This window comes from Parasteatoda tepidariorum, chromosome 10, assembly GCF_043381705.1.
Source record: "Parasteatoda tepidariorum isolate YZ-2023 chromosome 10, CAS_Ptep_4.0, whole genome shotgun sequence".
In the NCBI taxonomy this organism is placed as follows: Eukaryota; Metazoa; Arthropoda; class Arachnida; order Araneae; family Theridiidae; genus Parasteatoda; species Parasteatoda tepidariorum.
This window is the reverse complement of record NC_092213.1, coordinates 76927692-76943943: the sequence shown is the minus strand read 5'-3', so window position 1 is coordinate 76943943 and position 16252 is coordinate 76927692. Positions and strand designations below refer to the sequence as shown.

General features: G+C 30.3%; 1 protein-coding gene across 1 annotated transcript; it reads right to left on the bottom strand.

Annotated features, from left to right (window-relative positions):
- Positions 1-125: 125 nt before the first annotated feature.
- LOC122272339 (uncharacterized) lies at positions 126-9525 on the bottom strand. Its single transcript, XM_043055906.2, has 4 exons — positions 9258-9525; positions 4032-4213; positions 1261-1450; positions 126-220 (listed from the first exon to the last, which is right to left on the bottom strand). The coding sequence occupies exons 1-4, from the start codon at positions 9310-9312 to the stop codon at positions 126-128; spliced, it is 522 nt and encodes a 173-aa protein (XP_042911840.2). The 5' UTR covers positions 9313-9525.
- Between the last annotated feature and the right edge of the window lie 6727 nt (positions 9526-16252).

Sequence of the window (16252 nt, the reverse complement as noted above, 5' to 3'; positions counted from 1 at the left end):
AGTACTAACAAAGTCAAAATTTATTTGAATAAGAACAGCATTCAGAAAGGATTCTGCAAGGAAAAAAAAGCTTTCTGTATATATATTTATTTTACAATTATTAAATTTTGCATTTTTAATATTCATTACGAAAGATTCTTGTAAGTAATTATTTTTGGATGTATGGTAAAATATCTACAAGAAATGTTGCCATAGCTGTATGGCAAAGGTGTACCATGGCCTATGGAAAAATGTTTCTTTATAAGATGTGGCACATCTTAGTTTTATGGCAAAAATATGCCATATAAAAAAAAATGCCATAGGATATTCCTATGGGGTTTTGCCTATGGTAAAATTTTGCCATACACTTTTGCCATATACGTATAGCAAAATTTTGCCATAAATGTATGGCAAAAATATGCCGTATAAAAAAATGCCATAGGATATTTCTATGGGGTTTTGCCATACGCATATGGCAAAATTTTACCATAGGCAAAACCCCATAGGAATATCCTATGGCATTTTTTTATGGCAAACCTATGGTAAATTTTCCTAAGGGAGCTTTTTTCTATCACAGTTTATCTAAAATTCAGGCGTTAATGGACTAACTTTATTTTGTAAATTACGTTTATTTTCTAAAGAAGAATAAAATTTCGATTTTTTGATGAAACAAAGATATAGAAAAGCATTTAGAGATACTATGAGGCTTCTTCTCATTATAACTGGAATTTGGATTGAACCCAAAACGGTTTTGAATTTTGAAGAAGCTGTCCGATTAAAAAAAGCATGGTTATTAATAATAATGAGTATTATTTTTTATATTTATAAAATTTTTTTTTTAAGATTATATTATAGCATAGGGCGTGAAATTTCAGTTTCAAAGATGTTAGCATATCTAAGAAATTTGGTTGCGACACATTTGCTTTCGTGAAAAATTTGGAATTTTTGTTCCTAATACGCTTTTAAAACGTATTAGGAAGAACTTTAAGGTGTGTGAAAGCAGAGCAAAAAACTAGTAAAAAGTCAATAGACTATTTAAATTAGATCTAAAGTTAACAAATAACTAGCAGAATTTTTAAAAAAGGAAAAAAAATATGAAACTCATTCTCTCAGATGGAAATTTCACTCCCTGATATTGTATTATGAAAGAATTTTGAACATTCATTTATTTTTAACAAAATTGTGATTTTCGATTCCTTAAAACGTTCAAGCTGTTTCTAATTGTTATCTTTATTTTATATTTTTTTAAGCATAATTTAGGTGCGAAAAAACTATACTTACTAATAGTGAATTTCAGTTTGAAGCTCGGATCAAGATATTGCGAGCGATAGTCAATCTTTCGTTTACCAATAAAATAAACACGAACGTCAGTTACAGCAGTAATAGGGTTTCCAATTTTGTCTTTCTCGCAGAAAATATAGTTATCGGTAGATTCTTTGCTAGTGATTTCTAGCTTGTTGTTTGTGCACTCCTAAAAGAGAGAAATGGTTATGAAAAATTGAGTATTAACATGAATTTGAAAAAAACACGTGATCTTAAAAGTAATTATTTAAAAATCATTTTAATAGGAATTTTTACTGTCTAACCAAAACATACCCTTCAACTACTAAGGATTATCCGTAGCTTCTAAGAATATACTGCCCCTCAGTAGACTGATCATTAAGACACGGTCTCCAGCAGATCATCGAAGTCAAGCATCACTGGCTGCGACCAGCGTGCGGGTGGGTGACTACTTGGATTAGTCTGCGTTGGAACCGAGGGTGTGTGATATTGGTTCTTATTAAACTGTTCTACCGTAAAGTGCTCGACTTCGCATGCAGGTCGTTGGACTACCGAAGCGGAGGTGGAATTCCCTCTGAAGTGGTTCAAAACTGCTTCGGATCATTCTCACACATACATTGAGGTTTGTCTGCTCAATTACATAGGTATGGCTTAGAAGCCTTTGTCAAGTAAAATAGAGATAGTTCAATTCTGCAAAGGACAAAGGTACTTATGAAAGGATTCGAACTCACTACCTTCTCGATACAGATGATGCTTGGCGAGATCACTCGGCTAAAGAGGCCTCCCCCCACAGATTCTTTTTAAACACACTGCTCAAAACATTTAAAAGATATTGTATATTTTTTTACAACCTTCATTGAACAGTCGACTAAATTTTGGGTTTACGAATACTAATGTTTAACTCCGTAGCCATGTAAAATTGAACCCAATACAAAAGACAAGAGAACTTTTGAATCAAGTTTTGGGAGAAATTTGTTTTGATGGAACTAACCCACATTTGCTTTACATGGAGAGGAAGACCATGAGAATTTTCATGGTCAGCATGACGGCAAGGGGACTCTAGCCCACGACCCGTCAACAACTGAGGATTTGCATTATATGGACGAAGAGTCACAAATGCAAATGTTTCTTATTTTTAAACTTTGCAGTACGTAAATTTTGAGTTTCACGTCGAAGGCGATTCTTTAACGGTACAGAATTTGATTTGGCTTTCAACTTAATGTAAGACGAAGTGGAAAAAAATGATCGACACGCAGTAAGCGTGCTGTTTTGATGAGTGCGAAGTTTCTACGAAGACATTTAACCGAATAAGTAGCTTGGAGAAAGTTTGGATAATGAGAGAAGGGCCAAACACGAGTTGAAGCAGGAGAAGCCATTGTTTAACGAAGTGTGATTTTCAGGTTCTGGAAACGTTTTTTAGAGCCTGAAAATGCAGGTCAAAAATATAGACATGGGCTTAGAGGTGCAGCAATGCCCAATGCAGACCGTTATTTAACTCTAACGGCTAGGAGACATCGAAATATGAATGCCACTCTTTCTCACCTTCACTTGGCTACTGGCTTTTCAGTTTCCACACAAACTGTTCAAAACCGCCTTTGCACTGTAGTTCTGTATGCTCATCGACCAATGGTGTGCGTCACGTTAACGGAAAAGCACCGTCGCTGCCGCACGGAGTGGACAACAGAGCATGTGAATTGGAGAAATAAATGGCGCAATATTCTTTTTTCTGACAAGTCTAGTTTTTCTGTTCATCCGGATAATAGAGGTATTTTCATGTGTAGGGAACGCGACACTAGAAAAAATCCTGTGTTGTGCACGAAAGGGTAAGGTTTAGCGGTGGGGGAGTAATGATCTATGCTGGCCTCATCGATCTCCATATCCGGATGGGCTCATCGATCTCCATATCATTTGAAATGGAGCTTTGACCGGTTGCCGATTTAGAGATAAGATCCTGAAACCTATTGCAGTCCCTTACGCTTGAGCCATTGGCGATGACTTCATGTTAATGGGCGACAATTGCAGGCCACATCGTACTAACTTGGTGAATGATTTTCTCTTGGCGGAAGGAATCATACGAATGGATTGGCAAGCGTGTTCTCCGGGCATGAACCCGATCAACCATGTTTGGGACATTCTAAGCAGACAAATTGCAGGGAGCCTACCACCCCACAAACTCTCCAAGAACTGGAAAGAGCTCTTCTGGAGTTGAATAATCTCATGAATAACCTCATTGAATCGATGCCTTAAAGATATTCAACTTTTCTATCCGTCATGGGAAACCATACCCTTTACTAAAAGCGATTTTATTTTAAGGAAGAACCTTTTTTTATTCGATTTTCTCATTTGCACAAATTGTGTTTTTTTTCTTCCTTTTTTACCCAAATGCTCAATAGAACCCTTTTTTTGTGTGCCCAAAACCCACAATTCAATGTCCTTTAACTGTTTTGAGCAGTGTATAAAGATAACATCAGTGTTATTTGTTAGATATTAGCTCTCTTTTATCAAAAAAGGAGTTTATAGCACGTTATATTTAATAATTTTTTATTCATTGTCAAAATATTTTTCGTTGTATCAAATTATAATTATAAAGAACTATTAGCTAACTTAAACATTTTAAATGCTGAACTGTTTATGTTATTTACTATACATATTAATTACAACAATCTATTGACCCTATTATAAGTGTAAGTCAATTATAAATTAAAATATCAAAAATGTCTTCAAAGATAGAGGCTTTACTCTTAAATTTATTTGATTGTGTAATATATTACCGTAAATTGAAATGTAAGCTCTAAAATATTCAATCGTATAAATTGATTTGGTGGTACATGTATATCTATGCATTCTTCAAGAATATCTCTGTAATCAGGTACTGCAGTACTAGACACTTCTCCAGATATTCTTTTCTCTTCTCTACAAGATTTACGACGATTCGGAAAGTCATAATAAGACGCTGTAAAATAAAAGAAGAAACTGTAAGTAGTATAATTATCGTTAGTATTAACCTTATGTTCATTATTTAGTATTCATCTTACATACAGAATACGCATTTATGCGATACGATCTAAGCACAGATTAAGAATTTTAAATTGATTTATTCTACGAGGTAAATCTTTTAAGTAAATGTTGACTGCTTTGATTTTCAATGCAGTTTTTTTTAAGAAAAGAATTCTCTAAATGTTGGTTACATATATTTTGACTTTTATAAAATTACATCTTTTTCTTCTTAAAAAAGAATTATGAAGGAACTTGCTGATGCATTTAAAAGCATTTTGAGTAGTCAACTCGATATTCAATGAAATGTTATACATTGAATTAATTATTCGCCTATAATAAAATAAGTTAAATATATTTTTTTTATAAAATGTTATATATTGAATTAAATTATTGAGTGAAATTATTTTTTTACACATTGAATACAAATATGTTAAATATACTTTCATTCCTTTAACTATATCTTGTAAATATCTATATTCATTTAATATTTCAATAATTCCGTATTCATTTAATATTTCCATACAAATTTTTCCTGCTTTCTCTGCTTTATTTTTCATACATTTTTATTTTCAAACTATTCACTGAATGTAAGTTATATATACTTAATTGACTTTTCTAAAATTTATCCAACTTTTATTGTACAGAAAACAATTTTTAATGAAAAAATGTTTAAAAGCATTCTGAGAAGTTAATTTGAGTTTCAATGAAATGCAGTTCTTGTATATATTGATTTAAAATATTTTTATTCATTAAATAACTAGATCTTGTAAATATCAACTTCTTTTTCATTTAGTGAATCATCATCTATAATTGCTAATGATTCAAAAATAATTCTTAAACATTATATGTGATAGAAATCTTACGTTAAAATGAAAAACACGAATGTCTAAGGAATCGTTATATCCAGCGTGGTACATAGCCGTGGACGCTTGGTCGAGTGTCTAAGTCAAGATAAATACTGTTATACTAATGCTGTAATGATGTAATACTAGTCCTTGTGAAATACAGTTTCAATCCAGTTATTAACTTGATATAGGAAGACACAAATAGTGTTAAAAATCCCATCAAGTTTTTTTTAAGATGAGTATTGAAGCTGTAACGGCTACAATACACAATGAATACAATAAAGTTATTTTCTTTACAAAGAAATATTTCCTTTGATTCTTGTGAAATATGTTTTTGCCAATTACTGATATATGTGCACATTATTTAAATATATCGTAAATTTATTCTTATTCGTCATACCCATAAAATAGATGTCTATTTGTCATTAAATTTTTTACTGGAATATTAAATAGTTAGGCGCTAAAGTTTTTATTTTTATTTTCAAATCTGGTGATCCGCGCAACTAAAAAGGTTGGGTTTAGAGCAGAGGTTCCCAATTTTTTTCGGCAAAGGAACCATTTATGATCTATTTTCTTTTGACGTCTGCCTAATAAATTAAGTTTATTAGCAGTTGTGAATACATAATAACGATAAAAAAATTACTAATTAGTTTAACTCAAGTTTTTTAATTGGTTAAGAAATAAAAATTTTAAAATAAGGTTTCATGTCAGGCAGTTGAATTCATGAGTATTGGAGTGGTTCCTAGTTTTAATTCTGAATTTGTTTATGGTGCATGCATAAGCTGAAAATAAATGAAGTAAGCTGAATTATAGTTTTCGAAAAAAAAGTAGTTTTCAGAGAAACTGTTTTTCTTATTTCTGTTTCTCTGAAAACTGTTCTTAAATTTGGTTAGTTTACTTTAAGTTCGATGAGAAAAACTAATTCATACTTTTATAAATGCATACCCTTTTTGTAATTATTAAACAAATTGTAGGATTTTTCTAAAAAATACACTGTTTTTTTCCCATTGGAATTTTACTTTAATAATTTCACAAAAATAACCAAAATATTAAACAAATTAAGAATTTTTTGTTGATATAAATATACTTAGAAATTTCACTAACCCTTAATGATTGAAAAAAAATCCTAACTCTAAAGAACCCTGTAACACTTTGGTGGAACCTTTGGGTTCCACTGTGCACCCTTCGAGAAGCACTCGTCTACAGTGTTAGTTCTGTAAAAAACCGTAACTTTCAGAATGACAAGCGACTTCAAAATGTTCAAAATGAAACTACCAACTCTTTCCCCCCCATACGCAATCTCATTTATATATTTAAAGTATAGTAAAACTTCTGTTTTATTTTTAGTCAGTTATTTTATTTAGTGCTTGGAATAATAAACAAGTATGAAAATAAGACGGAAAAAAGGGGAAAAATTAGTAATAAACTTTAATAATAGCTGGTTTTCTGGCAGGTGTTTTAAATAAGCTTTTACATCATGAATTATTTCTCAATACTCGCATTTTTTCAAGTAAGAAACAACTGTATATACTTGTCAAAACTGATAAAATTTTTTTGACTGTCATGAATTTATTTTTCTTTCCGAGGAACTAGAATGAATACTCACTCGTTTTTGCTCTTAAATTTTGTCTTAAATGTTGCTTTCAGATCTGTTTATAGCGTTGATTAGAATGACTTTAATTAGAATAACTTTAATCAGCAATGTTATATCTTTTATTTTTAACAAAGATATATAGATAAAATAAGGCGATAAAATATTTTCTAAAAAACGTGAAGAACAACAAACTAAAATTTGCATATTTTTGGTTATTTTTGCCAACTCTTTAGAAGGGCTCACACTGTTTAACTGTAACAAAGTGGAGTAAGGCTTAGAATTATTTAGAAGTTGTGGGGAATAAGAATCCTGAAAATCAAATTTAATAAACCAAGAATCATACGTTAAAAGAATACCACTCGAATGTATGTATTCACTATTCGGAGAAAGTTGCTATCTCTGCTATCTACACATCTAATGAAACAAAGAATTTGTGCGTGTGTAAGTCTATGCGTGTGTGTCATTATACCGGTTGGAGGGAATACCGTAGGCACAAAATTTACGACATTTAGCATCAAGCAAAATGAGTACAATTATAAACGAACTACGAAGACAGTTTTCAATTTTTCATCCAGAGAAACTAAAAAATAGAATTTTTTCATTGGTTTATAGGAAGGCATTGACTTGAATTAATTTTTCAAAAATACAGTTCTGTGAAATATTTTAAACGTAACATCAATGATTGCTAGCTTATAGCTCTTTTAGAAAAGTTGTTTAGTTCGCGTTCTGTAATACGCTGCTCAAAACAATGAAAAGATATAGTAAGTCTTGTAAAAAAATTAAGCACATTTTTTTGTGTATGAATTGGAAGAAGAGAGCCACAAATGCAAATTTTTGTAATTTTCAGACTTTGCAGTCGGCAAACTTTGAGTTAGACGTCGAAGACGGCACTTTATCGCCAGCGAATTTGATTTTGCTTTCAACTTGGTGAAAAAAAAGTGGTAAAGAATGATCGACATTCAGTAAGCGCGTTATTTCGATGAGTGAGATGTCTCAACGAAGTCATTTAACCGAATCAGAAGAGTTGCTGACCGGTTAGAGATTGCCAACGTCTTTTGGATCGGACGAAATTGCATTGTTTAAAACCTATTGTTATATATTATACTTTTTCTAAAAGCTTTTGAATGGCTTCATCGATTGGCGTGATGTTTTCTGTTTCATTGCTAATATTTTTTTGATCATTTTGAGATATATTTACCTCTCTCTACGTTGAACTACTCGCATACAACGTTGCATTGTCATGCAAACAGCAACGTTACAAAATGTTTAAAAAAAATTAAGACGGCGAAATATCGAGAAAAATTGATGGTTGGACTTCAACAGTGGCAAGATGCATTAAACGTAAATTATATTTATATATATTATTATAATTATATATAATATAATATTCATATATAATATTATATTTTTCTTTAATCAATAAAATTACATGCTTGCGGCCTAGATCAGCTATGCTGTAATCAGTTGTGTGTATCAGTAATCCAGGGGATAAATATTAAGAAAAGGAAATTTTTTAACAACAAAAATCATCTCCTTTCAGTTTGATCCAGGTTTAAAAAGTTAAATAAAACTGATTAACAATCAAAAGTCCATTTTAATTACAAATTAACGCTGCATAGGATGCAAACCACATGAACACGTAAGAGATCGAAAAATTAATCATACTATCTCTTGAACAAAATGACATTTATAATTACACATAGTCTTAATTTTTGACTGTAAGATTTTAAATCTCTAAACAATTAAAATTGTACATAATTAAAATTTACAGCTGATCACCAGAGGCAGCTAGTAAAGAAATAAAATTACGCCAGATTAATAATTGTATTGGTGGTTCGTTCGAACGCTGATAAAATTTAGAATTTAAAGTAGAAGAAAAGAATTTAATAAATGAATCATATAAGTTTGTAAGTCTACAAGATAGATACTTTTAGATGAAATATCTTCAACTCGAAGAAAAACTACGTGTGGAATAGATGTGTCTAAATAAAATGGAATCAAAAACAATGCAGTTGCATTAAATATACTCATATTGATGAGATCGCTGTATGTTATTTTATCTGGTTTATATATACTTCATAATGAAAATTCTTGTTTCAATCATTAACTTTTTGCTTCAACAACCAAATATGTTTTGAATTTTTCACTGGAAAAATTTGTCACCAAAAGCACAGAACTTCTATAGAGTTATTCTAAATTAATCGATTTACAATTAGAGAAATATTAAAATAAACAGCAATGAATGATTAGATGACAAAAAAAACAACAATCTTTTAAAGTGCTAACAAAATTAAAATAATTCTGCTTATCTGTTTTACTTCATTACCAATTTAAATATTATGAGTTATTAAAGCATTAATGTTTAGTAATCAGTGAAATATATTAAACGTTTCTGTTATCAAATTATTGTTATTTGTTTTTACTTTCGTGTGACTAGTCATTAATTTACCATCTGGGAAAATCTAGAATCTTTTAAACAATTCAAATTGATGCATAGTGTTTAAAATGACAATAGGATAAAAAAAATCTTTAGAAGTGTTGGAAACTGAAGAAATACTTACACGTAACACAAAATAATGTTCCGAAAACAAAGAAAGCTAAATTCAGTTGAATCATTTTCGATCTTCAAAATCTCAACTTCGAAAGGGATAAAAATGAAAATCTTTGGTAACTGTCCTCTTACTTAAACATCACTGGAGATATGGAACATTTTTAATCACTGAGACAATCTAAATTTCGAATATCTACATTCAGAGAACATATTTACAATAGATCATGTGAAGTAAGGAACCATTAAGGGGTAGAGGTCAAATTATATGGTCTCTTACTATCATTTCCCCTTCTTTGATTGCCTATCTGTTGGGAAAAAATTGCTGGCAATATCTATAAAATAAATAAACCAGAGAGATACAAGGCAATAAAAATTGGAATTGATTAAGAATGAATGAAATGATTGTTTAGAAATTCAGTTTTTTGCTTGTAAGATTTCAGCAACTTTTCACAATAATCTATTGCTTTATCATTTATTATTAAACAAAAAGTTTATGGATACATTACGTTGGTCAATACTTTCAAAGCATAGCAAGCATGATGGAAAAAAAAGTTACTTATGAAATTAGAATTAATAATATGTAATTCAAACACCCGGTGCGTTTTTTTTAATATATATTTTATTAAAATATATTATTTTTAACGAAATAAAATCAATCCTGTTTATTAGATTAATTTTATTGGCCAGAATATAAATTCAACGCGCTATAAAAATATATATTTAAAGGACGTTTAAAAGAGCTTTTAATTATGTTGCCTAGTATCTTTTGAAAAGAACGCTTTCATTTTATCAATTAAAAAAATTATCGACCGAGTTTTTTATTATTAGGTTTTATTTGCGAATCGAATTAATTTTATCAAACACAATATAATAATAACATGAATAATTTTAATTCAGTGCAAAAACGAGTGCATTTTAAATTTAAGATGATATGTAACAGTAGCAAATATAAGTTTGAAAAGTCAAATATGTAGTAACACTTTTTTACTTGGGAGTTTTTCATATATCTCCCTTTCTTTCTAACTGGGCATTAAAATGTTAATGCTATTTATTCTTTGGAAGAAAAAAAACCATTTTTAAAAAAAAAAATGGATGCTAGGCACTAATGTGTACATACCAACCTTTCCTTTCAAGGTTTTCCGTAGAAATAATCAAATGACAGTGGTAGACACACTTGTTTCCTTACCGTTAGAATTAACCCAATGGTGACATACGATCAGTGAGACTACTGGCTCATTTCTTTCTAATAAACACAAAATAGTAGTTTCAAAAGAATGCTGCTTTCCATTTATTTCAGAAAGTAATACTGCATTGACAAGTGTTGACATCATATTAATGATGTTGTAGATAGTTATCATATTTGGTAACTTATAAAGGAGAAATCAATCCTCTTAACCTTTTCATATTAAATGTTACCAACTCCTTGCTTAGTTGCTAACTTTTAAGCATTTTATTTATAATTAAATTTATACATTTAAATTGAAAGTAAGATTTATGCTCCCTTTAACTCTCTTTGGATTTATAAATTTAGTTTTAAATGGATTAATATATATGAAAGTGCATGTTAATTATGCGTTATTACTTTTCAAGTCTGTGCCAAGTTAAAAAGATATTTCTGCTTGTATTTGTAATTAAATTTTTATTTTACCAATACTAGGGAAAATTATTCTTGGAAAAAATTAAACGTTGGCAGGTATGCATTTAAAATGTATTAGCTAATTGCTTTTGAACGTTTAGCAACCATTGTTCTTAAAACCAAAACAGAGCTGAACTAAATCACTTCACTTAGAAAGTACGGTCTAAGATCGCACTTGCTAGCGTATTGCTAAGAATTATGAACCGAAGTTTTTAGTTTCGGAAGTGGTTAAATCAAAATCTTACTACCAGTTTTTAATTTATCTGTTTCTATTTAATCTGGTATTTTAATTAATCAGATTCCAAGTAGTTAAAACATGGTGCAGCAAATGGCGCGCAAAACTACACCCCGACAAAGGTCAATTCCTAATCATAAATAGTAAGAAAAAACAACAAAATACTCCCCATATCTATCTCTTTATTACTGAGATCAAGCCAGTGAAACACGTTAAATACCTTGGCGTCACGATCTCATATAATTTGAGCTGGAATACTCACTTAAACAACACAATCAAAAGAGCCAGAGGAGCGTTTTTTGCGCTCAAAGTCCTACTGCATAAGAATTCAAAGCTTGATCTATCAAATAAAAGAACTATCTATTTACAAGCGATTCGACCAATTCTTACGTATGCTTTCCCAAACCTCACTACTATAAGCAACAACCTAAAAGAGAAGCTATCTACAACTGAAGGTAAATTTTTACGCACAATGACTGGCGCCCCAAGGGCGATTAGCAATAGATTACTCAGAAAAGACTTAAACATTGATGATATCAATTGCTTTATAGCTAAATTGACCACAAAAGTTTATGGCGACGCAAAAACATGCACCACATCAGATTTCAATAAGTTGTTCGATATTGATATAATCCGTGATAATTCGAATTTACCGCCTTTTTATGCTCAGATTGCATACTATCAAAATACTATTAACTTTATCACACAACTCTACTCAAGGGGATCTATCTCCCCATCCCAATGATGATTTTCACTTCTAAATTCAAGATTTACTTCTTTAGGGACTTGATTTATTGTTACAACATACTACAACTTCATTGATATTTAGGACCTGCTAGAATACGACAAAACAGATTCGATGAATCGGTTAGTGGCGCTTTACCCCAAACGACGAGATAACCCCAATATCCAGCATCCAGCATCGGATTCCAAGGCAGAGATGCTACGGACGAATTAAAATAGCAAGAAGTGGTAGACTCTCGTTTCAATTTAATTTATTCAATCTATTTAATAATTAGTCGAAACTACCTCCATGATTTACACTGCAAATTATTTTATCTAAAACGAAAACAATCTTCGCATTTGTCTTCAATAGAGCAATGCTAATAGAGCAATGCTGGAAAAGATGAAAATTATAATACCTTTTTAAATACCTTATTACTACTTTCTCCAGTTTTAGTAACCCCTGTTTTCCGAATTAAGTGGAAATTCCACCCTCTTTTTAACTACTTTCAGTGCTCAAATTTCATATAGAGTTTTGTACTTGGTTATAATATATCAAGTTTTGTACGTGATGATTCTATTGAAGTGCTGTCTGTTCGCTTCAAATAGAATTTATCGTCAAAGGAAATTCATCACAGTGGAAAAACAAGATTTTTGTTGTACAAGTACTTGATTTTACCCAAATTTGGGTATGGATGATTCAAATATGAAATCAGTTCTGTTTCACTCTCTATAGATTTTTTCAAAAGGGTATTTTTAGTTTGGTTTATTTTTTGTCTTTAAATACAAATTTATGTGGAACCTATATGCAGCAAAAAAATGTGTATAAAAATGTATAAATGTGTCTGCTCCTTTCAAAATATCACTTTAGATTTTTTTAAAAAAAGGAAGAAAAAAAACGACCTTATCGTATCACATCATAAAGTGAAATATATAAATGGTATCTGTAGTTTGGTTTATTTTTCGTTTTCATGTACAAGTTTACAAGTGACCTATATGTATATATACAAACATATATATATATGGCTGATTCTTTGAAAATATCACTTTAGCTAAAAAATGATCTTAACTTATCACATCATAAACTGAAATATATAATCTTCTTCCTGCAGAGAAATGGGTTTTCTATTTTAACTCGAGTGAATTTTAAAATTCAGATGAGTAAGATATTATTTAAATTGCATAAAAAGTGGATCTTGTATCAGTGGAGAATACAAAAATTTGAAATCAGTGACTTGAAATTATCCAAGATTCGTTCAAAAATCTAATGCAGCAGAAAAAAAAGAGATTGTTTCCCAGTGTCATCATTCCAACTTTCAAACACTTGTCGCTCAGCTACAGTGTTTGGGATTAAACTACAACTCTGTTCTGGAACACTATTATATTTTAACTCTTAAATTAGTACAAGTAAATTCAAATCACCTAATGTAGCTTATTATTACTCAAATTTTTCGACCACCTTCCAACTAACTAGAGTTCTCAAATTTAAACTAAAGCTCTATGCTTGATGCAATTTTTTCAAAACGTTCCAAATGTAATATTCATCATTTCGCACACAAACAGACATAAAACTAAAAAGAAAAGAAAAAACAATTAAATAAAGTATTTTTTTCCTTTAAAATTTTTTTTCTTAGAAGGAGACAAAATATAAATTTTTTTTATTTTTATTGGTTTTACAATTTTATTTTTATTTGGCTGGATTATTTGTGTAATAAATTTTTATCACCATCGAAAATCCTCCCCCTACACACTATTACTTGAAAAAGACAGCTTCCGATACATTTTAATTTATTTTATTATTCTTTTTCATTTTTTGATGAAAAACTTGTTTCCAAGTAAGAGACAAAATAAAGGTTTATTTTATTTTAAAAAAGTACAACTTGTTTTTGAAAGAAAAATATCTCTTCCCGTTGAGATGAATATGATGAAATAAGAAACAGAATTGAATACAATATTGTTCTTAAAAGAATGAATTCATTCATTTTGATAAGCTTATGTTTTTGATCAGCAAAAATGTGTTTATCATTTTAAACATCCTCAGTACTTGAAATTATCTTCAAATGAATGATACATGTTGTCTGTTTTTTTAAAAAAAAGGGGGAAATTCCCTTTTATTGTCATTGACCGTTGGCAAGTTTGACCTCGTCGATCTTATCGTTTCTATAAATATTTTGTTCAGCAGAAATACATAAAAATGAGTTTGTAATTTTGGTGGTTTATATTATAAGCTATCTGATATGCATAAGAGCCTTTTTTTTAGTATTTTTTAGTGATTACATAGTGAAGTAGGAATGGTTGAAATTAATTATTTGTTCTTAGGAATATTACTTGGTCAAATGTGTGAGTAATGAAACTCAAAGTCATATTTTTGGCATTTTCTTCTACTTTATCAAAGAATTTTATGATAATTTTTTATTATTTACTTTCATCTGTATAAAGAGAATTCTATGTGGTTTAATTTAAAATAATCCATAAGAGTTGTGATGAATCGAATTTATACTTAATTGGAATTATTCACATCAGTTCCTCAATAGAATTTTTTAAACAGAGTTTCTATAGGTTGCAAGTTCTGTAGGCAAATGCAGGTTAGTTCCAACAAAAAGTCCTCGGCAAATTTCGCCCAATACTTGATCCAGGAGTTCCCTTGTCTTCTGGATTGGGTTCAAAATTACAAAAATGCGGTGTTGAACATTAGTAGTCGTAAACCAAAAAATTGGGTCAGCTGTTCAGTAAAAGTTATAAAATAAAATGTAATCCTCAAGGTTCCGGTATTGAAAAAAATGATTAAAGTTTGCTATGTTGTCCTTTAGAGCTTTTTTCAAAAATTTCTGGTTTAACTTGACAACGTGCTTGTTGCATCTTTCTATCTAAAATCTTTATGGAGGTCTTTGTTTCGTAGGAACCATCTTGCTTTAGTTAATTTTCTCAGAGCTTCATTTAAGAAAGTGACAAGTTTAATTATTTGCGTTTGTGAAGTATTGTACTATGCTGGCAATGCATATGCAAATACTTTTTCTTATTATTGAAACATTAATTAGATTGGCCAATAGTTTCGCTTTGTGCAAAAAAATTTAAAAAATTTCTAGCGAATAAAATGGAAAAACTTGTAAAATAAGGATAACTATGCATATTCTTTAAAAAGTGTCACCACGAGACAATTGGAATGAATTTTCATTTCATAGATACTTTGAATTTTTGATATAGAATGGTGAAAAAATTACTTGAATCGAAAAATAATACGCTAAAAAAGCTTAAATCTCGTTACCACTAGAAAATATTGTTTTACAAAGCGGGGGCAAGTTGGCATCTCTGCATTAATAAACTGATTTAGTTAAAAATCTAATTTTGATGTTAAGAGAGCTTGAATTTATTTATTGCAACTGTTGATTAGCTTTAGATCTTCAATACATTGGTCATTCAAAGTGAAATTTAAATTTAGTACTAGGCCAAGATTACTGGCCTTTGAAACATTTGGAATTCGGTTATTAAAGAGAGTTGAAGATTCAATTGCTGACCTAGTCTTGGTGGTACGATTTATCTGAACACTTATCCCTTTCATCGTGAGTTTAAGCTCAATTTTGTATTGAGTCTCTAAGGTCAGCATAGTTGTCGGTAATGTGATGTTACTATAAGACAATTGCAAACTTTCGTTCGTTGTAGTGGAACTGAGTGTCTGAGGTCTTACGGCCCTTTTCCATCCCGAAATTAGACTAAGAAACATATATGACAAAAATTTAGTTTGGGGAGCAAAATGGCGTTCTTGAGGAAAAAAAATGGCACTTCGCCATTATTAGGTAATAACGAAATTACAAGTAATAAAAAACTACATGAAAAAAGGTAAAATTAAAGTACAATTAAAGTACTTACCCCTGATCAGACCCCGAGGGGGGACAATTGCAGACTTCGTTCGTTCGTTGTTGTAGAGCTGGGCATCTGAGGCCTAAATGGCCCTTACCCAGACAATTGCTGACTAGATTTTATAACCATACATATAATGTAATATTATTAAAATAAGTTGGTAGATACACAAGTTTGGTCTCCTTACAACCAATCCAATCACAAAATTCTCAAACTAGAAACCACAAACTTGAAACCAATCACAAAATTCTCAAACTAGAAACCAACCTTAAGCCATCCTTACTTCACTCGTTTCTTATACTCTCCAACTACTACAGAATTTTCATAGTTTCAGGGAATAGTCATAGTTTGAACTAATACTAGGTAATAACTTAGTATTAGTTCATAAAATTATTATTTCATATTTTAAAAATAGAATAAAAACAATTTTGTTCACTACCATATATAAATAATTTAGAGGACATATTAAACGCTAAAATACCGTTAATATATTCTATATGCTTAAAAATTTTCAGTTCATGTTCATGATTACTGAATTTTTTTTTATTTTTTA

Coding starts and splice junctions, on each gene's coding strand:
- LOC122272339 (XM_043055906.2), bottom strand. CDS start 9,312: ATGATTCAACTGAATTTAGCTTTCTTTGTTTTCGGAACATTATTTTGT. Junction 4,214..9,257: donor AACATTATTTTGTGTTACGT/GTAAGTATTTCT, acceptor TTTATTTTACAG/CGTCTTATTATGACTTTCCG. Junction 1,451..4,031: donor AGCTTACATTTCAATTTACG/GTAATATATTAC, acceptor TCTCTCTTTTAG/GAGTGCACAAACAACAAGCT.